The 23454-nt window shown below is 36.6% G+C and overlaps 2 protein-coding genes across 2 annotated transcripts; one reads left to right on the forward strand and one right to left on the reverse strand.

The window, feature by feature from the left end:
- The first annotated feature begins 365 nt into the window (after positions 1-365).
- On the forward strand, positions 366-2756 carry LOC129577944 (uncharacterized). The gene is made up of 3 exons (XM_055465821.1): positions 366-540; positions 904-1263; positions 1457-2756. Exons 1-3 carry the CDS (start codon positions 498-500, stop codon positions 1696-1698), a joined length of 645 nt encoding a protein of 214 aa, XP_055321796.1. The 5' UTR covers positions 366-497; the 3' UTR covers positions 1699-2756.
- A 48-nt stretch (positions 2757-2804) lies between these two features.
- Positions 2805-7059, reverse strand: LOC129579434 (cilia- and flagella-associated protein 206). Its single transcript, XM_055469515.1, has 6 exons — positions 6931-7059; positions 6504-6681; positions 4925-5253; positions 4200-4493; positions 3404-3564; positions 2805-3132 (listed from the first exon to the last, which is right to left on the reverse strand). Exons 1-6 carry the CDS (start codon positions 7057-7059, stop codon positions 2805-2807), a joined length of 1419 nt encoding a protein of 472 aa, XP_055325490.1.
- Positions 7060-23454: the final 16395 nt, after the last annotated feature.

The raw sequence follows: 23454 nt of genomic DNA on the forward strand, positions 1-23454 counted from the left end.
TGAAAAGAATGTCAACTAGTGCCATCTGTTATTTCGGTGTCGCGTTCATAATATTAACACTGCAAACTTCCATACAAAGCCCTCTTTCATCAATGTGCTTTCACTGACAACTATTTTATAACACTTTGGTAGCCTTCAATTCGTTTCATGATAAATAAATTTTCGTTTTACTATTATTGTCAAACAAAAATTATTCAATTGTTGGATTGGTTTATTTTCTCGTAATTTATTGGATTGAAAAATAAAAGGCATTGTGCCATGTATGCCCTTTGTCCCGAATAAATGTAAATATTTGTTTGTGAACTTCAAACAGAAAAGTCAAATTGTTTTGCTATACGAGAGAAACCGACAAGATGGCTACCTTCAGGTTGGTTTGCCCTTGACAATATCAGACATACTTATGCAGGCGTCCAGTACACACAACACATTGTCGTCAATCAACGAGAAGTCAAAATATACACACTTCTTGGTTAAGTAATTATTTTCACAACATAAACATGGAAGTAGTACCAAAAGAAACTCTTCGCGAAAAAATCCACGGTTTGTATTAAATTCACGGTTTGTTTTGTCGTCAAAAAGAAAAATCACCAATAATTTCATTTGATGCGAAGCATTTTAAAATCAATAATTGTGACAATGGCGAATAATGCAACTGTAGTCGAAAATTTTCAGTGGTTCAGTGCCGGTCCATTGTTCTATCTGCCATTTGTAGTGTCTAGCAATGCAAAACAGAGAGATATTTGTTCACAACAATTCATTCGGATATCGAATTGGTTTTGTTGTTTTGTTCAAATGTGTATTAAGCACTGTGATTCATATGGATTGACGTAACCTAACATTGAACGTAATAATTTGCATGATTTGTTGCTTGAAAAAACACCTTTTTTTTCCTCTTCTGTATAGCAATACTTAAGAATGCCAACCTTGAGCAGACTTCATCGAAAAAGGTGCGTCAAACACTGGAAGGCATGTTCAAATGTGATTTCACAGATCGACGAAAGGAGATTGATAAAATGGTGATGGACTACGTCAATTCGATACAGAACGACGAAGAAAGTGAATCGAGCGAGGAAGAGACAAAGAAAAAATCACCACCGAAAAAAGCGGCGAAAAAACGCAAGACAGACAGTGACAGTGATGCCAGTTCAAACAATGACTCAGGTGATGATTACAAACCCGAAAAGCCTGCACCACGAGCAAAGAAAGCGAAAAAAGCGGACAAAACGGAAGCTGGCGCCAAAAAGAAGGGCACTGGCAGAAAAGGTATATGAAAATTTTCTGAACAAAACCAACACACGTGTAGCCAAACTAAAAAGTATGATGACAAAACAAATGCTCGGCCAATATTTTATGCCAAATATGGACATGCTTCAGTGCTGCACATTTGTGTATTTCAATTGTTTGGAATTGACGAATTTAATCGCTCAGTGACTAAATTACTCGTTGAATATTTCAGGCACTGGATTCACACGACCATATCAATTGTCACCGCAGCTGGCCGCTGTCGTTGGTTCCGACATGCTACCACGTCATGAGGTAGTGAAACGTGTCTGGGCCATCATCAACGAACGCAATCTCTACGATCCGAAAAACAAACAGTTCGCCATTTGTGACAGTCAACTGCAAACCGTTATGGGCGTCAAGAGATTCCGTACATTTGCTATGTTAAAGTACCTCAAATCGCATTTCCTCGGCTAATTTACGCAACGTTATACGTTCACATTTCATCGATTATGTTTTTTTTACACGATTTCTTTTTTGTACACATACAATAATAATCGGAAGAAACAAATCTAGTGCTATACTGAATAATAGAAAGATACGATTATTTTTAAGGATCACAGTGTTGATGGACACTAAAAAGAATTGTCAATTTGCACACAATTTTCGGTCGTTGTTTTTTTTTTTTTAAATCATCACTGCTTGAGCACAGCAAGACGTACATTATAAGGTTTTGGACTTCCATCGAAAGAGATGGTGAATACAAGTTATATATATCCATCTTTCTTTCTCCTCGAAATCGAATTAAAAACCTTATAATATATGTCTTGTTAACTCCCTGTGTGCTTGAGTTTAAATCATTTTTGCTGCACAAGCAAAAAATAAAATTTTGAAGAGAGAAAAAAAAGAAGTATTTTTATAATCACACCACCGTCAGTTACATTCACTGGATATCCATTTCGATGGGTCTGATCAAAACAACCGAAAACCGCGTGCAAATAGACAGTAACTAAAGTTGGTTAATCTTCTTAATGTTACAAACAACCGAATAGTTTTCCAATTCCTCTCAACATCGAATTGCTAACCAGAAGGGGAAAAAACAAGCAAACAAACCGAGAACATTCATAATAATGATGAACTGATAATTATCGCGAACTTTCTAGTACAACGGGCACCAACCAAATCATCATAAATTTATTTGTAGTAAAAACATTTTAGTTAATAATTTAAATTCACCATTTTCTAAGCAATTAACGGGATATTCTATGTTGATGACAAAACACGATTGATGCGCCATGGAGCCGATTAATATCTAAATTGAAACAGAAACCCAATACAAATATCATCAATAGAACCAGATTAAATAGACTCGACCATATTTTGTTCTTTTTTTTTAGATTAGAAATAACATTTTGCGTTTTTTTTTTGTTATTTTTTTTATATGATGCATTTTTTCAACTATTTCGAAATTTAAAATAAAAAAATAACAACAACAACAAACAAACTATAAATAAAGTGAAGAATTTTGCGAAAAATGTGGAATATTTGAATTCATTTGTAGGTTGAATCCTTGAGAATCCAAGCTAGCGATCGGTTTGTGTGCCAAACGACGATTGGCAGCTGGTTTGTGTGGATTTTGTTTGATAATTTTGAAGATTTGCCAATTTTATGGCTTCTCGCCGCATATCCCACACATTCCATGCATAATTTTTATCTTTTGCAAATGGAACGGGATGGACATCCGTTTGAATTCCAACTGAGCATTGTTCTAGTCTGTCCATGGTGTTTTGGTCATAATTGTAAGTATTTTGGTTTGGTTTGATTCCATTTTGTTCCAGTAAATCGTACATATCAAAAAATAGTGCTAGTTCAGGATTTCGACAAATCGTCTCATTTATATTGGCCACACATCTGAAATTCCATCGAAGAAATACATTAATTGGTTGCGCTTCAAGCAATGTATTCAACAAGTAATTTATCAATATTGTTCAATCCCAACTGCAAAAATATTGACGGCGAATTTAATTAAAATTCGATGTTGTTCATTGGGTGCCTAACCAAAGGCAGTCAGACTGCCATTCAATATATTTACACCTGGGACGATTTTATTGTTGCAGCAAAAAATGTGGATGACATTTTCTGAAACCAAAATAATTCACAATTATTTCAATATTTCACTCACGTCTCAGGGTTTTGAATGAAGCAGTCAGCTGCAGCCACGGTACTAAATGCATAATATTGATTTTTAAATTGAACTAAGCCATTGGTGAGATCAGCAGGCAACAACAATCCACCACCACTTGCGAGAGACAGAGTCCATGCGCAAAATGCTTCATATTCAATCTAGAAAAAAAGACGAAACATTTTCGAACTTTAAATTGTTTTCTGCCACGCAAATCAGAATAATTCTATTGAAATTATATTTCTTTCTGGAGCCACCGCATACGATACGAGGGAAAATGAAAATGGAAAAAAAATCGGCAGTCTATTTAATGGATACAATTGATTGGTTTTTTTTTTATTGAAATTTATTCAAAAACTCAATAGTTATAAAACATAAAAGAATTAATATTAATATTTTGGCTTTTAACGTCCGTCAAAATACGCTCATGGACTTGAAGTCGATTCATAGCATTTGAAATCTGCCGAAAAAGTTTGCAAGAGACTGAGTGAAAAAAATCTAAAATAAATGCGAAAAATTACTCAACGAACTGGCATTGATTATGCGTGTATATGTCGGAAACATAGCGGCGACGGACGGTATGAGGTTCTGCAAACTTAGTCTTAGTATCCATAAGCCGAATTGATTTTCAATTTCGTGCGTTTTGGCATAATAGCTACATTGCTGCTAGTGCTAGCGTACTGTTATGCATGACACATATACACACAAGGCCAGTCGAGGAAGGAAGGAAAAAAATTTAAACAGCAACAGCTTTCAATTTATATATGACGGCATTAAAAGGTGTACGTGCACATACCTTTAAATTAAGTTCGTATGGAACAATTTTAATCTGTTCATTGTTTGAACCGTTCATAATTTTCGGTTGTCCAACCTTTTGGCCTGCACCATAACTGCTCTTATCTCCATTAACGTCGCCGTTAACACCATAATTCGGTGACGTTGTCAATGCTTGTAGATCCCTTACACAGCTGCTGTACGAATGATTGTGTGCAAGAAGCATCAATTGCTCATTGACCGTGTTTATCTCGGATAAAATGTACGTTTGATGTTGTAATTGCTCCCATAACTTTGCCAGCTCAATGAATTTTGGCTATCGGATCAACGGTTCCGGAGTGAATTAGACGCCAAAAAATGTACGAACAAACGAACGAACCAATAAATTGAAACACGGCGAAAGAGAGAAAGAGAGAGATAAAGAGAGAGAGAGAGAGAGAGAGAGAGAGAGAGAGAGAGAGAGAGAGAGAGAAACATACACAATCAATCGACACACAAAACATGAACAAACTGCTGAAAGGCAACTTGGTTTTGAAAACAAAACAGAAAAGAAAAACAAGAGAAGAGATCGCTGATTGAATTTTACGCTTAAAAATTTACCGAAGGAAGCACTGTGCCAAACAACGGTTCGAAAGAAGTGAAAACTCAAATACCATGCAATTTTAATTGAAAATAATGTGTTTAAAGTCACTAACCTGCCGGCAAACGGGCGCCCGTGAAACAGAAAAAAAAGCGAAACAGACTTACGAATATGCTGGTGATTGGTATTGCCGTACGGAATTTCACAATTTCGTGAATCCGGTTCAATTGACTGCGAAAATTCTTCAAACAACGGTCGATGTGCTTTTGATGATCGGCCAGTGTGTTCAATAAATCGTACAAAAAACGCTCACATTGGCGATTTAATGTAATTGATTTGATGATATTGTTATTTTCAATCAAGCTCGAAAGCATATCGAACGATGCTAGCTTCCCGAGTGGTGCCATTAACAATTCAGTCCTGTCCGTGATCTCTTTCAATGACGTACACAGCTGCAATTTGGTTGTTTTGTATCCGCTGCGAACCGTCTTTTCGACTGAACATTTTTTGTTTCGGTGAAAAGAATGGAACAATGGTGACATCAATCAAACGAGATTGGAAAATTGGTCAAGAGCAAAAAAGGAAGAGAGAAAGAGTGGAAGGGTAAGAAAGAGCAACAAATCTGTGAACTCATCACTGAATTAACGGTTGAATCGGTTAATGTGAGGATTTTCGGTCTCTCGCTGCGATTCACTTCTTTTTTTATTCTTTTATTTTTCTTTAAATTTACTACAGCACACGTTCGGTCGGTTGAGCGAATGAAATATTCCATTTGCACGCAACGAATAAGTAATTGCCGAGAAATGCTTGGCTCGTTTTCGGCCGACGCATGTTTATTTTTTGAATCTTTCGCATTATCTGTTTGAGATGAACACAAGAAGAAATGGGGAACATAGTGAGCATGAAACATCATTCATTATTGTCGTCGTCGTCGTCATCGTCGTCGTCAACTTTCTGTTAAAAGAACGATTGTAGGTGTAGTGCCAGACATCTGCTCAAAAGCACTTGCTCTTGATATGGTTCAAATGCATGTGAGCAAAGTGGAATGTCAAACCGATTTCTATGATTCCGGTTATCTTACAGAAAAAAGCATAAACAATTTTTTTCTTCGTTTTCCTTTCTGGTTATTTTTTTTCCTCTCCATCTATTTCAAAAGTAGATTCTTTATTTATGATTGTGCGACGTGATTTAGTAAAAGAACTGAATGCTCTCCGTAGCAACCATGTTGGCCATGATGACCCACAGCATTCACAATGAAAGAAAGCTAAGCAAATGTCGGTGTGAAGCCAAAGCATGCCACAATATTTTTGCGACTCATGGGGCGATTTATTACTCCTGCAAAAAGCCGTTTTTGTGGACTATTTTCATCGCATTGTGAATATCGTCTAGCCGAAATGATTCCATTCAGAAAGAAAAAAATATATATCGGATCACCTCTATTGATGAGAAGTATCACAATTTACCGTTCTTTTTAGCATGCGATATGCATTCACCGATTTTATTGATATTCAAAATAGAAGTTCATTCACATTTTGTACCTTTTCCATTATGCTAAAGGGCCGAAGGTTCATCGTATCAGATACTAGTGGAAAATGTTGACGCAATTCTCCATTGCATGTATCGCGTGTGCAACGTATGTGACCGGCTATATATACATTTCGTTTCTTTTTATGAAATCGGTAGGTTTTAAGTGACACGTCCGAAAGTCCCTTTTATGACAAATAAACAGTACTCGGATATACTTACGGTCGACAATTCCTTCACCACAGTGGCCGGCATCTTTATTGAACGCTCTCATTCCGCATACAATCTCTCGGATACCCGATAATGATTCGATTTTATCTTTTTCACACAATGCCGAAAACGCCATTACATCATTCACAGACATCATACTCTTTAGAGCATTTATTGTTTCTTGAACAACCTTTCACGCGCACATATGCATACATACACACACACGTATAGTCGTCAACATGCCGTACACCGCCCGCGGAAACCAATTCGCGCCCGTAAAGTATGAAATTGATCATAAAAACGTATTATAAATGGAATTTTTATGTACAATGGATATTTTGGTGATATGGTGAGTATATAAGGACAGTGAAGAAATGTATATGATTCCCCGATATAATGTTATCACACACACGTTTACTCACACAAGTCGTTAACTAACCTGGCCATTCTCCGAATTTCCCAATGCATAATGCGCGATAATGTCCACTGCCAGCTTTTTCACATATTCATCACAATCGATCTTTGATTTCAGGCGTGTATTGATAATTAAACGGGTCAACGGCTCCATTTTTTCATTCATATCGGTTTGATGTTTTGCAATTATTCGATTTTTATCGATATAATGGTTTATGTAGTATACCTGCATGTTTACTATGGCAACAAATACGCTGTCTGGATCTGCATCCACCATTGTACAAAATGTAGTTGTTGTGTTTGCGGCATATCAGCAACCGAATATGAAATGAAAAAAAGAGTTAGAGAGGTGGACAGATGGAGAGAGAGAGATCGAAAACGCATAATCAAATTTGATTGCGTGTAATGATAATTCATTCATACACGTGTTGAACGATGAATTACCAGAAACAATTTGCAGATAGTCTTTGATTAATATATTCACCGCAGACCGGTCAAACAAATGTCCACAGCCGATGCCATACTTTGGATTCAAACTCAATAACTGAATCAACCACAACGACAAATCATAGTCGAGCGAAAAATTTAATTTAATTTGTGTTTCGTTATCAATTTCTTGAGCTATCTTTCGGAATAAAATATGTGGTGACTGTTTTTTGTATCGATTTATTTGCAACTTTGGTCGGATGTATTCCATTTTTGATGTGCGGTTGGTCAAGTTGAAGCTACCGTTCAAACGAAAAAAATTAAACATGAATAAGCACACACAAAACAAACTCGGACCACCGCGTTATTGTTTATTCTGAAATGAGTTTAGATAGCAACGAAACAAACAATTGTGACCTAAATTCTGATTCAGTATGTCTGAACGGAGAGGGTGGTATACAAAATAAATGGCCAAGAATCTCACAAACGCCAACGTTATATACACTATAATTGAATTTATGAACGAAAAAAGTATTTGATGCGTTTCACTGTCAATTAAAATTCAAGTGGTTCGCTTCACAACATTCAATTATTGCTAGAGAGAGAGAGAGAGAGAGTGTGTTATTGTTTTTTAAATTTTCGGCTTATGGCTGTTTAATCGTACCCTTGCGTTGTCATGACAATAATTGTAGTCGATATGTATTTGTGGCTGAGCTTTGGAATTCCAATCCGCTTATGTCTATGTTGGTATTTTTTTTTCTTTCGTTTTCTTCTTTTCGCATGCGAGAAAGATTATCTATGTTTAATCACAAGAAAATTAAGCTTCAGTGGCGTATACATTTCTAAACCTATTGCCCGAATTAAACGCGTTTTTTGTCGTTCTGGTTGGGCTTTTTCCCCCTCTTTGTACATGGTAGTTCCGTGGCCAAGCTTGACGGTGGTGCTCTGCATTACATTCCATAGCAAATCGTAATTTGTAATCATACCATTTCAATTAAAATCACATGATTTCATTATGCCACAGACACTCAAAAGTCCCGCATGAACACATCTATCACAACCATACTTACATTACAGAGAAACAATTATAATCCTAACGATGAATAACAGTCTGATTTGAGTCTATGATAAATTGCATTGACACTGACCAGTGCACGAGTTGCATAGTGATGAGAACGTGTGGCCTCTTTTTTTTCTTCTCAACACTCCCGACACTGACAGCATTAAATGCAATGTGTGCGAATGTGTTCGAGTGTGAGTGTTTGCGTGTGTGTATGTGTCTGTTTCTAATGAATTAAATGGAGTACCATAACAAACACTACAGCTATGGATACCAACCTAATGATGTCGTTTTTATTGCTCCTACCGTGCAATTAAGCGGTTGGTAATGCATTAACATGCGGCTTCTGTAAAATTTTACTAAATTATATTGGCGCATCGGGAAAACAATATTAGTAAATTGCTCATTTGTATTAAAACTAGGTTACCAACAAGTGACGCGTGGTGTGGCACCAACACTTTTTACCCATTCAGCATAGAAGACAGCTTCTATTCTTGTTTTTCTGTTTACTTCTTCGAACGAAGATGAAAAACAGCGAAAAGTAACGACTTTTTGCCACATACACAAGGCAAAATTCAATTTATGAACATTTTTTTTTCATGACATTACTCAATTGATGAATGGAAGGTCATAGCAAACGATCGATTTAATTGGCACTAAATCAAAATTAATAAAAGATGTTTGTTATTGGTTCCGTGATTTTTTCTCATATCTTCAACTAGCTATCATCTGGAGTTTCTCAATCGCCAAATAGTATGTGTTTATTATCTGCTTTGTTGTGGGAGAGGAATATGCTCTTAGGGCTATCGGTGCAGAAATGGAATCGATGCCATAGCACAACAATTCATAATAAATAAACATGGTATGATTGCTGAGTTGCTTAAACGCAAATGCTTCGTTCAGCAAAAAGCCAATTACATTTGCTAGCCAAAAAGCAAACCGATGATGGCATTCATGACAATTGTCAAGTATGCTTACATTCTGCAGCTCCATTTTCCGAATGAAAAACTTGTCAAAATGTGCAATTTATTTTGCGTTTATTTTTCAACCAATTCCACTTAGTTCACATCAACAATTCGTTAGGAATTTCTCCAAAGTTCCGTGCATTTCAACTGACTGCAATTATAAATAACTGAGCAAACAATTATACCACTTCAATGCACAAATAAAATTAATAACCATAGTTTTGTTTCATCAAACGTAACTTTTTTTTCTTCGTTTACCTCTTTTATGCTGTTCAATTGCCGTTGTTTATTATTACTGCTCACCAAGGAAACGGTAAGTTGGTGGTTTTCTTGGTATTGTGCAACCCACAATTTCTTAAAATTTTATTAAGTTATAAGTTATTGACAAATAAACATAAAAACAAGCCAATTCCTTCGGTTCCATCACTCGAAGTATCGTCTATCGAACATGTTTAATTTTTCAATGAAGAAAATTCAACGAAACAGTTGCATACAACTATTAAGCTCTCGTTCTATCTCGCGCGCCCACTCTCCATTTCTCTTGCACTTCTCTTCATGCCATGCGACATGAATGTGGTTTCGACGAAACTACTGTGCAATTGTCATTCAAAATAAGCACCGCATTGAATGTGCTACACAAAATTGAATGGCAATCAAGAACTCGTTCAACTCAAGGAAGGATGTGAAGCATGATAAAAAAAAAGAAAATAAGCTACTTCGTTTCTTCATTCAAGTTGCTTTTGGGCATCGCAGTCAGTGTGAAAAGACGTGCACATTTGCTGGAGCCAATAAATCGAAAGTAACATGTGTTATGGGTGGAAAAAAACATCTATGTCTGTGGTGTCTATGGCATATATGAGGCTGTGAGAATGAAAATGGCAATACAGGAATAAACATTCTGCAACGCATAAAGAAAAAGAAATTCGCAAAAATGATTCATGAGTTCTGAATATACAAAAGTGAAACATGAATTTACATGGGCAGCATAGGAGGTTCATGGCTCACTTTTGCGTATTCAGAACTCATGATTCATTTTTGCGAATTTCTTTTTCTTGATGCGCTTCAGAATGTTTATTCCTGTATTGCCATTTTCATTCTCACAGCCTCATATAAGGAATATTGTGTTTGGAATATAATTATGAACATCCTCCCCCAATGGATCGTTTGATGAAAATTATTCTATTCAGTTGATTTTCAATTGAATATTTCACTAGAACGATGCATAGACAATGAATATAGGCTAATTTACTGATGAAGCACTGCTGTGGAAAACAAATTGTTCATTCACCATCCGTACATGAGTTAAGTGTGTGCTGAAGCAAGAGTTGTCTTCTTCACAAGAAACTGAAATATTAATACCGTCATTCCCCAGCGTGTTGTTTACAAATTGAATCGTACACATACATATACACATTCAAGCAATTGGTCTACTTCCTTCCTTCTCTCTCTATCTCTCTCATCCCATGGTTACAATTACACATAGCTTTGTACCACAAACTTGAAATATTTGTAAACTAACCAATTGTGGGCACACAATTTGAACACACAGCTCCAGACCAAACCATACATTTAAGCGTATATCGTTGAATCATGTGCAAAATGTGCATTGGGAATATACGGTTTACTAAATTGTATGACCAATTTCATGTGAATTTCCATCGAAGGAAGCTTAGGCAAACAGAAATATTGTTATGACAGATCAGTAATACTGTATTTGGTGCAATTTTATCTTAATGTATGACATATTTTCACACCTACTTGTTAGGTACATGTGTAAATAACCGATTTATGAGTGTTTGCTAGCGGATCGGTAGCATATCGTATTGTTGAATTAAAAATTCAGTTGCTCCACCAAGAGTAACGGTTTCATTGTTTGAATGAAAATTGGATTGACACGAACACCATAAGGCAGCAAACCATTATCCCATTTCTCCAATCATTTCCGTTAGTCGGATTTCGAATCTGGACAAGTTGTAGTGCGCAATCCATGCGAATGCGATGATAGGGGAACAGAGCAAACATGTTTGCCACAGCTGTGTGACATTACCCCTTACTGGGTGTGTGCTATCCACTGCTTCATTCATCATCAATGGACTGTTACACTACGCATAGGCCCTCACACATCGACTAATCGCCAGAGAGATCCGCGAACAAACAAACAAGCAAGCGGAATATTTTAAAAATTGATCCACACACACACACAGGATGTTTGCGTGATTATGAAAAAGAGCACAAGCTCAAACGCTACTGGATCGTGCAAAATTGTGGGTTTGCTCATATGGAAAGCATCGAGTGGAATCACGCAGAGACCGAGAGTGTGAGCTCTCAGAAATAACAAAATTTATGTAATTTATTGTTGTATCTGTCGGCGGTTTATATCAAATTAACTTTCATCGTTAGTCGCCGTCAAAATGATAATCTGAATTCCATTGGCCGATTAAATTAGTATTGCATTCGATCAGAGGAATGCTTCGAGCAAATATTGACATTCCAATTATTTAAGATGTTTGAAATCGGCCTTTGCTTTTACGCTCGATCGCTTCCATACAAAGAGGGTTTTCCGGAAGGAGAGAGAAAGAAGTAGAAAAATGCGTTAGTTTGACTGCTTTTTGTTGTATCCCCAATAGAAAACAAAAGTTTGGAATATAACGAATGACAAACGATACAAATCGTTTGATCCATTTATCTCCATCGATGGCCTGACGATTGAACTGAGTGTGAAAATTTAGCAAAAACATTTTGCATTGAAACGATTTACGTTTTAGCTTAACGGCAAAGCATAAAATTTTGTGATTTGTTCTATGTTTTAAATTAAACTTAGCTAGGGGGAACAAACCAAATGCGTATACGTACACAAAGAGAAATAAAGTTGTCAGAATCACCAACATGAAGTTGTAAACGAGCGAATTCCAACCAGGGTTGGACATTTCGCAACATTTTCTGCACTCAGTTATAAGGTGATATGTGGAGAAGATTTTGCGAAATGTCCAACCCCAGTTGGAATTCTCTCGTTTACAACTTCATGTTGGTGATTCTGACAACCTAGTTTCGCTCAGTGTACACAGTAAACACGATTGTTCTAACTTTTGGAACCGCAATATGAAATTTGGGACTAAAATCCATTTAAGTACCATTTGTACTAGAAATAGTTCAAAATGTACTAAATCACAAATCAAAGCTTCATGCATTTATTATAGAACTATTGAACTTTTTCTAGAGCAAATGGTACTAAAACCAAGTTAAGTGTCAAATCTCAACATTGCTAGAATCATTGTGTTTGCTGTGTATTTATTGGTAGAGCAAATATTAAAATCACACATAAATATAGTGCTTATACTCAAATAAAGCGCATACAACGCATATATTTTGTAAATATTCGCAAATAGTTGTGGCAATTAGTCACATCATATAAATTGCATGTATGCATATAAAACATTCGGACATTTCCCCCTAGGAATTTGGCCGCAGCGAAATGGTACGTGCTTTTGGAGACAAATACGATGTGCTTTGCATCATTCAGTAAACATTCAGATGAGTCAAATAGAGCGGAATTTTCGAAGAAGCGACACATACACACAAGTCGTGATAACGCGGCGGGCGCTCACCAACCGAAAAGGTCAACGTCAATAAATTATGTTGAAACAAAAAACAAAGTAAAATCCAAATTAAATAAAGCAAACTCAATTTCAAATGTCGAACGAAAAAAAAATTCCTTCTAGAAATTGAGCAGCCATGGTTTGGCTTACAAGCGGGTGTTTGTTTGCGTCTCGATGAAATCAAACTTTCACTGATTACGAAGAAGAGTCAGGCGCATCACGAATATCCCCAGCACACAGCCTGGTGTTACTCCGGCTTTTCGCCTCATTGTTCTTGTTCATGTTCGTGCTCATTATTGAACATTTTGAACCCTTTAAAAATTATTTGGCTCATAATATAATGTTAAAGAAAATATCGCATTAGACGAAACGTTTTGGCAAAACGCAGAACATTAGAATTGCGAGATGCGTTGAACTCGGTTGTTAGCACCGACAGAACGAAAACAATACACCCACTATTTTAGAAATTAAACAATTCCTAATTGCGTTCATGCCAAATCCCCCGCCCAAATCTCCATCTCTCTGTCTCTATTCCTCTTAGCTGAGCCACTCATTCTATTCGCTCACTTTCTCTTTTCGCTCTCCCTCTTGCTCAAATTCGCCGTAATAACGTTAGCCAAATGCCAGCAGAACGAAGAAATGCAGAAAAAACATAAATAAATTAACTTTATTGTGCTGTGCTGTTAAGATTTGTCAAAAAGCCAACATGCTTTGTTTCACACACCATGCACAAACACACAACTGTGGGGCACACAATTAGTAGATATTTTGATTTGCGTTTGGTGCAAAGCCCTTGAATCGAATGATTTAGTCTCTGTACAAATGTGGGGATTTCTTTTCCGTTTGAGCATGTTTGGCATGTGGACGACGCGAAACGAACGAAAATTACATCTGTTGATTAAACGTGTCATCGGAAATTCGTGAGATTCGAACTTCCCAGACGATTTGTCATATCTCAAATGGAAATACGTGCGAGTTGTTCATCATCGGTTTCGGTTATGCTTTGTCGATTTTGCTTATTCAGCTTAACGTACGAAATATGCGGCGTAGATCGCACACAGGCATTCATGTACGTTGTGATATACGGGTGAATATTTTGGCGGAAGAACATCCAAATCGAATCGCAGAACAATTGAATTTTCAAGAATTAACGGGAAAAAAGAGAATAGAATCCAATCAAATCCCCCCCCCCCATTATTATCCTAGATTGTTTTTCATATCTTTTGACTTCATCTAAAAAGTTTTGGCGCACAAGCATTTCACCCGCAGGTTCCCACGTTCACCCATGTTTGCTCGTTTTCCTCAATCTTTTCCTAATGCATTCTACTGATTGTTGACTTGACATGAATTTAGGCGATATTCCAGGAGGAGAAATTCAAAGAACGAGAATTGATAAAATGGAAAACACTTAATTGTTTCTTTCCCAAATGCTGAGTGTGTGTGTGTGTGTGTGTGTGTGAACTCAATCAAATACTTACTCAGTCTAAAATAATAAATGAGAATAGTTGTTGACGCAAGAAGGAAAAGGAAAAAGAAATTAATTCGCAAACGAAACAGAAAGCGAATTTCATTTTTATTTCTCGTGTATTAAATGTAAGCAAATACGCATTTGAAATGATTATATAGCAATAAAACATTTTGACGAGTATATCACGCGGAAATTTATTTTGCCATTGATGCATTTCGGTTGAATGCGCGACGGAAGAATGACATTCGCAGCATGAATATTGAAATGTGTTGCTAACAGAAACATGGTTTACGGAAAAAATATGACAAAGTTATACATTTTCTCTGTCTATCTCTATCTTTCTTTCACATTAAATTATTATTAGTCTACGACAACCTGAATTGAATTGACTCTGGTGATGGCTTTGAGATGTGTAGACTATCCACTTTGGAAATGTGAATTTTTGAGCGTACATTTAACAAAAATGCAGATTAAATGGGATTCATGAGAAGTAATCGTTAGCGTTGATGAGTCAGTTTTTCATCAAATCCATGCATCCCGACTTGGCCTCGAGATGTACTCATCCTATTGAAGGCGGCTATATGATTTATACGCATACTGCCGACGCGTAATACAACTTGCCATAAAATATAAATGATCCTGATGTAATTTATGATTTTGAAAATAAGGTTTATTTAAGTATGTCACCAAATGCCATTTTTTTGGTTCTTTTTCTCGTTTTCAAATCTATTTTTGATATTTCACGATTTTGTCGAATTTTTAATAGCATCGTTATTTCACTTCGTCTTTAACAACAATAATAATAATAATGTGTTTCGTGAGCTAGGCTAGATGTCACAACCCCACTTATTTACTTCCACATAATTAGACGCACAAGTCGTATTCAATTCAATCGGAGGAGATTGAATCAAACCATAACTGATTCGCCATTTCTTTTGATTCATTTGCTGTGTATACTGTGTGCTTTTGTTTTTTTTCCTTTTATTTTGTTTTGTTTTGTTTTCAATTTTTGATGAATATTTTATTTTGTCTTGCCTTGCCTTGCCTTGGTACGTTTGATAGTCACAGTTCTAAATTAATGTTTTCGTCCGTCGTTTTTTCTAGTGCTTGAAAAAAAATAACCTTTTTTTTTCTAGTTCAGTTCATTTTGGTTTGTGTCGCCTTAAAATGTGTCACATGGAAGCATTGAACCTGAACAGCCACGAGAAAAAAATTGGCTATCATTTTTCATAAGCCGAGGAAAATTTGGTTTTCTCTCGATGTGAAATCGAATTCGTGAAACTTTGTGACAGTCGTCACACTGGATATCTGCCAGAGAGTGTGAGAGAGTCAGAGAGAGAGAGAGTAATTTTTATAAAGAACCGGCTATTGTGTGCATTTTATGTTGGCAAAAGTAAAAAGATCCATTTATCCGGTGAAAATGTTACTTAAACGAATCGAACACTTGGTTTGATCGGATTTCACAATTGGCTCGCATGGAATACTATGCCTTCTACCTTATCTCGTCAAGCCAAACGTCAATGCACAAAGAGATTTCGTTCCAATATTGTCAAGGTTTTGCTTTAAATCCAAATCTCAGCGTCCGCAAAACAGGCATAGTCGCGCGATTTTTCCTTTCCCAACATTTATTTTCATCCTAGTTTTGTGTGTGTGTGTATGTGTGTGTGTGCTTTGTTATTGTTGCGAATGAAGCATCTCGTTTTTATGGTGCGACTCTATCACAGTTGGTGCGCAATTTTACCGCACAACAAAATTACTTTCGATGAATTTCCGGGATATATGTACTCAACCATATATACAGCGGGGGGAAAATTACTTGGGCAGCATGGCATTCAGTCGACAGTATCATATCATATCAAATCGAATTGAAGCGCACGCGGCCATCTCTAACACGGCCAGGCCAACATTGTGCCCATTTTTATGGCCATCGCAAAATTAATATAACGGTCATAAGAGAAAATGTGCAAGCATTGGTCTGACTAGGGTTGTAATGGTGGGATCTCAATGAGGACCAACCGAAAGCTTAAGACTCTCAAAACAGTGCGACTAACAAGACTCAAATATCACATCACATCACATAACAACTGACCAAACACATACTCATAGACTGTTTTTACTGCGAGCTTCTTTTTTGCTCAGCATTTCATTTTTGCCATGACTTTTCATTGCCATCACAGATCCCCTCCGTCATCCGTAGGAAAAAAAAAATAGAAATGGTTTGTTGTTCATTTTCGTTGCGAAAAGGCATCAAAGTGGCATACAAATTTTTCAAATGTTACCATACTTATAATGTAAAATATATTTTGTTATTGCATATAAGTAACATAATGAAGAAATTCCCGAATGCGCGGGCTACAACACACGAAATATTCATATTTTCATTTTGATACAACTAAATTTTATTTGCTCTCTCTTTCTTTCTTTGCATTTGCTTGCAATATCCATTCCAGTTTGTTACAAACGAATATTTGAAATCACTCGTAAAACATATTATGAACAATCCGGAAGTGTAGTAAAAGCACCGAAACGAATATAAATGACAAATAGCTGGCATACTGTATAATATTCCAACGAAATAAATGTGTGTCTCATCTTCGTGGATGGAATTCTCTACAGAATAAAACAAAGAACAACAACAACAACAACAACAGCAAAAAAAATCTAACCATCAACAACAGCCCGAAATAAAAATCACTCGCAAAAAGTGGAGCCGATGTCAATGACTGTGTTTACTGTTTTCTTTTTCTTGCTGTGGAAGAGCCTCCTCCATACATTTACTGCACCATCTTTTACGGTGCGTTGAAATTTTTTTCTCTTCTCTTGGTGTGTATGCTTCATTTTTTCTTCAGTTTTAACAAATGTTGTGCGATTACTGGAGCCGCATCTTATCATTATCGTATAGAGTGTAAAAAAAGTTGTTGCGCGCACTCAAAGCATACACTAAGCCCATCCAAAATGCTGATAAGGACGCACAAGAACCTATTAAATAAATCACATTCCATTATTGTTATGATTATATATGCGATTGTTTTTAGGAGGCGTATGAGTATACAATCGTTGCAAGCCTTCATCATCACCCTAAATGGCAGACTCAATTAAACTTTGTTTGCACATTTGCACGCATGCATGCTCCCTATATATAATGTATGGCACACAGACAACTAACAATTATTTTTGCTGGTTCATTGTTCGGTTCAAAATCAACGGTGAAAAAAAAGAAACGACTTAAGTCCGGTACCATCGAAAATTAACGAGCAAGAGAGAGAAAGAGAAAAAAAAAGAAGTGACTGGTGAAAATCACGTCACACTTTATGAAAGGTCATGATCTCTATAGAAATTCCGAATATATTATAGTATCAATTTTCGAATAAATGAATGATTCCTATTAGCTCGTTGATTTTCTACTTGTGATTGCCGCACTCGGGCTGTTTTAATTAAAAACATGAAAATCATTTGCTCCATCATAACTGCCAAACAAAAGCATAACAACCATCGGCTTTAGTTTAGTGCCTTTCCATTTGTCCATCGTTGTTTCCCATCGTATGCTTAGCACTTTTCATGGCTCTCTCTCTCTCTCCCACACTCTCTCGCTTGCTCCATTTGTATGGATTGTATTCTCTTTTACAAAAACGAGCAGCAATTTGTCGAGTAAAAACTTTCATCTATTAAGTTGTTCCGTGTAGAGCTGATATTTCCAATGAAACCCTTGAACACAGATTACTAGTGGAAAAAATAATAGCCTGTTTGTGTAAGTGTAATTAAATAGATGTTACAAGTGTGAATCAAAGGATTTTTGTTGTTTTTTTCTTCTCGTTTTTCTTCTTCGTCTTATTCTTCTCTGCGATCAAAGCACCAAGTCGACTGGTTTACTGAATATTTTTTTTTGTCCCATCCACTGAATTCACTGAGAAAAGGAGAATAACGAAATAAATTAGGAAATTCAGTGCAAAGGCAATAACATTGAGTACATTCAATCTATGGGTTTCGCTGAATGTTGAAAAAAAGGTACAGTACACGCATTCGAGATAGGAAGATCGATGAATATGTTTGTTACAACGAATCTTTATCATCTCGCTTCTCGCTTTCCGATCACCATCTTCAAATCTTTTGGAATCTACGAGTGTTAATAAAAAAAAAACGAGAGCCCATGAAGCAATTGTGACAACAGCTTGCGATGGCCAGAGAGGGGGGGAGTGTAATACTTTTGTGTGTTTTTTTTCCTTCATCGTTTTCTTCGTCCAGCGAACCTAACGACTGTTTGTGTAATTCTGTTTGATGTACCAAAACACAACAGAATAGTATCGGATAGCGTCGCGCACCAAGGTGAAATAGCTGATAAATGAGATGCGTAACGGAAAAAGAGAACGAGGACAAAGCCGGCATGTGTTGTCGGTTGTATGCGCTGTTTCCCGTTGGAGTTTGGAACAGGTTGAGGGCGAATGATAAGTAAGACGTGAAATTCCTTGAAATGCTGATGGTTCGTCCTTATCACCTCAAATCTTATTAATAAGACTACTTATCTCTTTTGCCAATGATCTAATGCCTATTGACTTTTTGCGTTTGTCGTTTACTTGAGCCGTGTGAAAGGTTGAAAACGTAACCATTGAGTGATTCAGCGCATTTTATTTTCGCTTGATGTGCTTCAAAAACAACACAACCAAGCACTTTATTGTGATTAAAGTTCTACGGTCTACTGTTTCTTGGCCGTTGTCTTTTTCATCGCATCGCATGATTGCAACACAAGGTGTGAAGAAACAAAAATTGCAATGAACCACTTAAATAATATTTTATGCGTAGCCTTTTCAATGGAAAAAAAGGCGATACCCTTTCTAGGATTTGCATATATTGAATGTTGTTGGATTTTGGGGCTTTTTCGCTTTTGTCATAAAGAGCGTACATTCAAAACTTGAAATAACGACGTAAGAAAAAAGATCCGCTAGGAATGCTGGTTGGTGGGCGAGCGCGAATGAACGTATTCGGGTGCGCGCTCCTGAAATGTGAGCGCAAAGGGATTCACCACAAAAGTAACATTAATACTTTATACACATTTTCTCGGTAAAAACTTCTTACTTACTCGGAGGGTGTCAGCTAGGTCATTGGACCATTTGTTTCTACAATTCCAGTATTTGGCCTTGGCAATTGTCATTTGGATTGGCAGTTGGCGTATCAAATATTCGATTTAGTATTGAGCTGCGGATTTGATCTTCTTCGTGTTCTATCATGCCAATTATCGATTTATTTGGAGCGTCCCCGCTTTAGCCGGGATATTGCAAAAGTACATTGTCTCTTAAACACTGATGTTGATTAGAGAGCAAACACATCACAACTATTAACAAGGGGCTCAACTTCTTAGATTATGTTTCGAAATTCAAACAATATCAATGTTATGCATACAATGTAAGCAACAACCCCCGCACGAAGCAATAAAACAAATCATATGGGAGTACACAGGTCATACATAGGAAGGAAATTTAGACACAATTAAGTGTATCATTGCCGTTTCATCTGCTCTAAAATTATCACATTATTCTATCGCATGCGAATGATGGCTCATGAAAGGTACGATAGTAAAATTCTCGACGAATTCGTTTGCAGAGAGGCATGCTTCCCATTATGCCAAATACACTGTATTAATCCCCAATACATGCATTATCTATTTTATTAAGTGTACTGGTGTGCGAGCAAATCGTGTCTTCAGTTCGGTCTGATGAAGTGGAGGATTAAGTTGTGCAAGCGAACATTGATTCGAGTTCCCGGGAATAAACAATAGTTAGCGTTGCGGAATCGCAGGCAAACATTCATTCATCAGTAGTGGCAAATAAATCAAGATAGAAACAACGAAGCTTTCTCATCGAAATGGAAGAAAGAGAAGGAGCGAGAGAGAGAGAGAGAGAGAAAGCGAGAAAGGAAGCGGAAAAAACTTATCGAAAGCGATATTGTAATTGAAATTAATGCTGACATATATCGATTTTATTAGTTGAAGAGCAGCGGGAAGAATTATCTCGGCCAAATCCAGGGCCTGTCCGAGGGTTAGAGAAAAAAAATGATTCAACCATTGTACTGGTGCATAGATAGCACAAAATTGGAAGATATTTTGAAATAAAAACTGGTGGTGCAAGAAGAAGTTTATGAAGTTTTTAGTTAAAATTCGTCAAAAATCGCAAAAAATCGAAAATTTAAAAAGTGGTCCGGTTTGGATGAAAATTGGAACATAGCATAAGGGGGCCAATATAAGAATTTTGACATTAAAACTGATCCAAAAAACTGGTCCGAACTGATCCAAAATGATTGAAAACAATGGTTGAATCATTTTTTTTTCTCTAACCCTCGGACAGGCCCTGGCCAAATCTCATTTTGAATCGAATATAGTACATGTATATTGCCAAAAGATTCCTCTATCATCATATAATATAATTTAAATTTGAAAAGTGAAATGTGAAGCATTTGGAAAAGTTCCACATTTTTAGTGACTTAGATTTGCCAGGCGAATGAGTGAGTGAGTGAACCAACGATCGGGAGTTTTGTGCGTATCCAAAGTGTACGTACGACAATCTTATAAAGAAAGGAGGAATAAATATATGCTGATTGAAAAAAAAATGTATTCCCCAGACGAAGAAAATAATACAATTGGAATAGGGCCAGCAGAAGTTTCGATCTGTGCTCATATCCAATGTTCAAATTCGACTCTTTTCTCTCTCTCTCTCTCTCTCTCTCTCTCTCTCTCTCTCTATATATATATATATATATATATATATATATATACATATATATATTTTTTTTTTTTTTTCAGTTAAAGCTTGAAGCAAATGCGTGCACAAGCTTAAACGAGCATGCATATGGTTCTTGTGGTGTCAAACATAACTTTAAGGCAAATATTCGTCTACATCAAGGATGTGTGCCATTTCAAATTTATTTACTTCTCAGCAAACGCATAAATTTGAAATGGAAAAGAAATCACGACTTACCTCTTCCTGATATTCTACGTATAGCAAGCATAGCAGTTTCATGCGCCAGTCTGACGGCAAAGGAACATATCGAATGGGGATGGGAAGAAGATGGGTGTACATGTGTGTGTGTGTGCAGAGAGTAAATGCGAAAGAAAAAAAGGCATCTGTTTCTCGTTACATTCTTTGTTGATTTTTCTATGTCATATTAGAAAATTCGTCTTATTTTAAGCGTTTCAACTTAAACTTAACCCCATGAAGATTTCGATAAGTTTTACAGTTTGATATCGTGTGCCATGATTGATATGGCACTGGTGATGAGCACTCCGACAGAGCGGGCAGATAGAAACCGATATACCAACGGCAAATAATGCATTCGAAAGAAAATGGGAATTCCATCTGCTCTGGGAAATCTCCAACAGTTCTTTATACACACACACGAAATCATAAAAAAGCTAGGGGCTAACCACGGATCTTTTATTGACAAAATCTGTTTTTATCGCCCAATTTTAATGACATCCGTAAAAAATTGAAAAAAATCTGTATATATTGAATTTTATCGTTTAATATCGACTATAAACGTTTAATGTGCTGACGTCATTACCGATTCAAAAATGCTGGAAGTTGGTTTTGGTGGATCCTCAGGATCGTTTAGTACTGCTTCCGGTTCTGGAAGTGGATCTTCACGATGGGCCAGGGCCATTGTCAAATCCAGTCCGGTCCATCCTGAAGATCCACCAAAACCCACCTCCAGAATCGGGAGCAGTTCTGAACGATCCTGAGGATACACCAAAACCCGCTTCTAGAACAGTATGCATTCGATAAAGCGAAAAAATTACTGCAAAAATCGTTCAAAATCGACCAAAATGTGATCATATCGGAATTTATTTGTTTAAATGATAAAAAATGTAAAAGTCGGTCATTGTTGGTTATTTTTAAAACCGTGGTTAGCCCCTAGTAAAAAAGTACTTTTTTATTCCACGTAGACAGAACGAACGAAGGGAAAAACCAATAAATGAACGAACGAACGAAGGAAAAAAACATACTGCTATATATAGGGAAATAAAACTCTTGAATCGTATAACGAATAAAATCAATAGCCAGTAAATATCAAGCTTAACCAACTGCTTTGTTTATACGGAGTGACCAAAGGACGAACCAAAATTAGAGCAGTATTGTTCCGGAAACACTTTTAAGCGATTTATGTTCGGGTCGTATTTACTTCTTCGTTTCACAATACTATTTCTTACGTGTTTTTTTATATCCTTTTTCATTTGGAGCATTTTTTATTTTCTCTTTCTCGCTCGTTGGACTTTATTTTTGTTTAAATTGTCGTCACGGCGTGTGATGCGGGTTCTTGGTATTTTTGGTAATGTTTGTCTGAAATTACGACGATTTTACTCGCCGCGAAACTATCATGTATTGCGTGTAATGTATTTTTTTTCCTTCTTTATCAAATCGTGTCGTCTGGTCGTGCTGCGTTGGTGGGCACGTTTTCTTTTCGAAAATGGTATAGTTTACAAATCCGAGTTGCTTTGTTGCCAGGCAATATGTTCGTCGCGGCACTGTTCTCCTTCTTCTCGTCTCTTCTGATCGAATTTTCTGAGTGAAATGTGTATCGATGCTTATGCTCGATTGTGATGCTTTGTTAAAAGTCTCGAGCACTTTGAAATCCATTGTAAAAATTTGTATTCGTACAATTTTTACTGCGTTGAGGCGAATAAACCGAATTCAGACCTAAAGATGTTTTTTTTCTGTCATCCATTCCAAGTAATGTATTTTACAAGTCATTTATGCATTATTCAGATTGTAAGAAGAAAAAAAAACCAGAATCATTTCCAGTCTTTCGCTATCGAACGTACAATTTTTTAAGACCTTTATACGATCCCGTTCCAAGTATATCTCAACTTGAAACACTCAAATTCCATCCAAGACATCTAAATACATATATTCAACAAAAATATGCGAATATGATTGAATGCGTGCATCAATGTCGATAGAAAGTGAATTAGATTTCCAACATATGCCTCTCTCAAGTAGTAGTTTACTGATGAAATGTTTTCATTTTAATATATCAGGTTATGGAAAAT

The sequence above is a fragment of the Sitodiplosis mosellana genome, unplaced genomic scaffold (assembly GCF_009176505.1).
Source record: "Sitodiplosis mosellana isolate CC-2019 unplaced genomic scaffold, AAFC_SMos_1.0 Smas_scaffold_6226, whole genome shotgun sequence".
Classification (NCBI taxonomy): Eukaryota; Metazoa; Arthropoda; class Insecta; order Diptera; family Cecidomyiidae; genus Sitodiplosis; species Sitodiplosis mosellana.

Bases quoted from the DNA above. Each gene is read 5' to 3' on its own strand.
- LOC129577944 (XM_055465821.1), top strand. From the start codon at position 498: ATGGAAGTAGTACCAAAAGAAACTCTTCGCGAAAAAATCCACG. The intron at 541-903 runs GTTTGTATTAAA...TCTTCTGTATAG, and splicing joins TCTTCGCGAAAAAATCCACG to CAATACTTAAGAATGCCAAC. The intron at 1,264-1,456 runs GTATATGAAAAT...TGAATATTTCAG, and splicing joins GAAGGGCACTGGCAGAAAAG to GCACTGGATTCACACGACCA.
- LOC129579434 (XM_055469515.1), bottom strand. From the start codon at position 7,059: ATGGAGCCGTTGACCCGTTTAATTATCAATACACGCCTGAAATCAAAG. The intron at 5,254-6,503 runs GTAAGTATATCC...AAAAATGTTCAG, and splicing joins TGGTGAAGGAATTGTCGACC to TCGAAAAGACGGTTCGCAGC. The intron at 3,565-4,199 runs GTATGTGCACGT...CTTTTTTTCTAG, and splicing joins CATACGAACTTAATTTAAAG to ATTGAATATGAAGCATTTTG.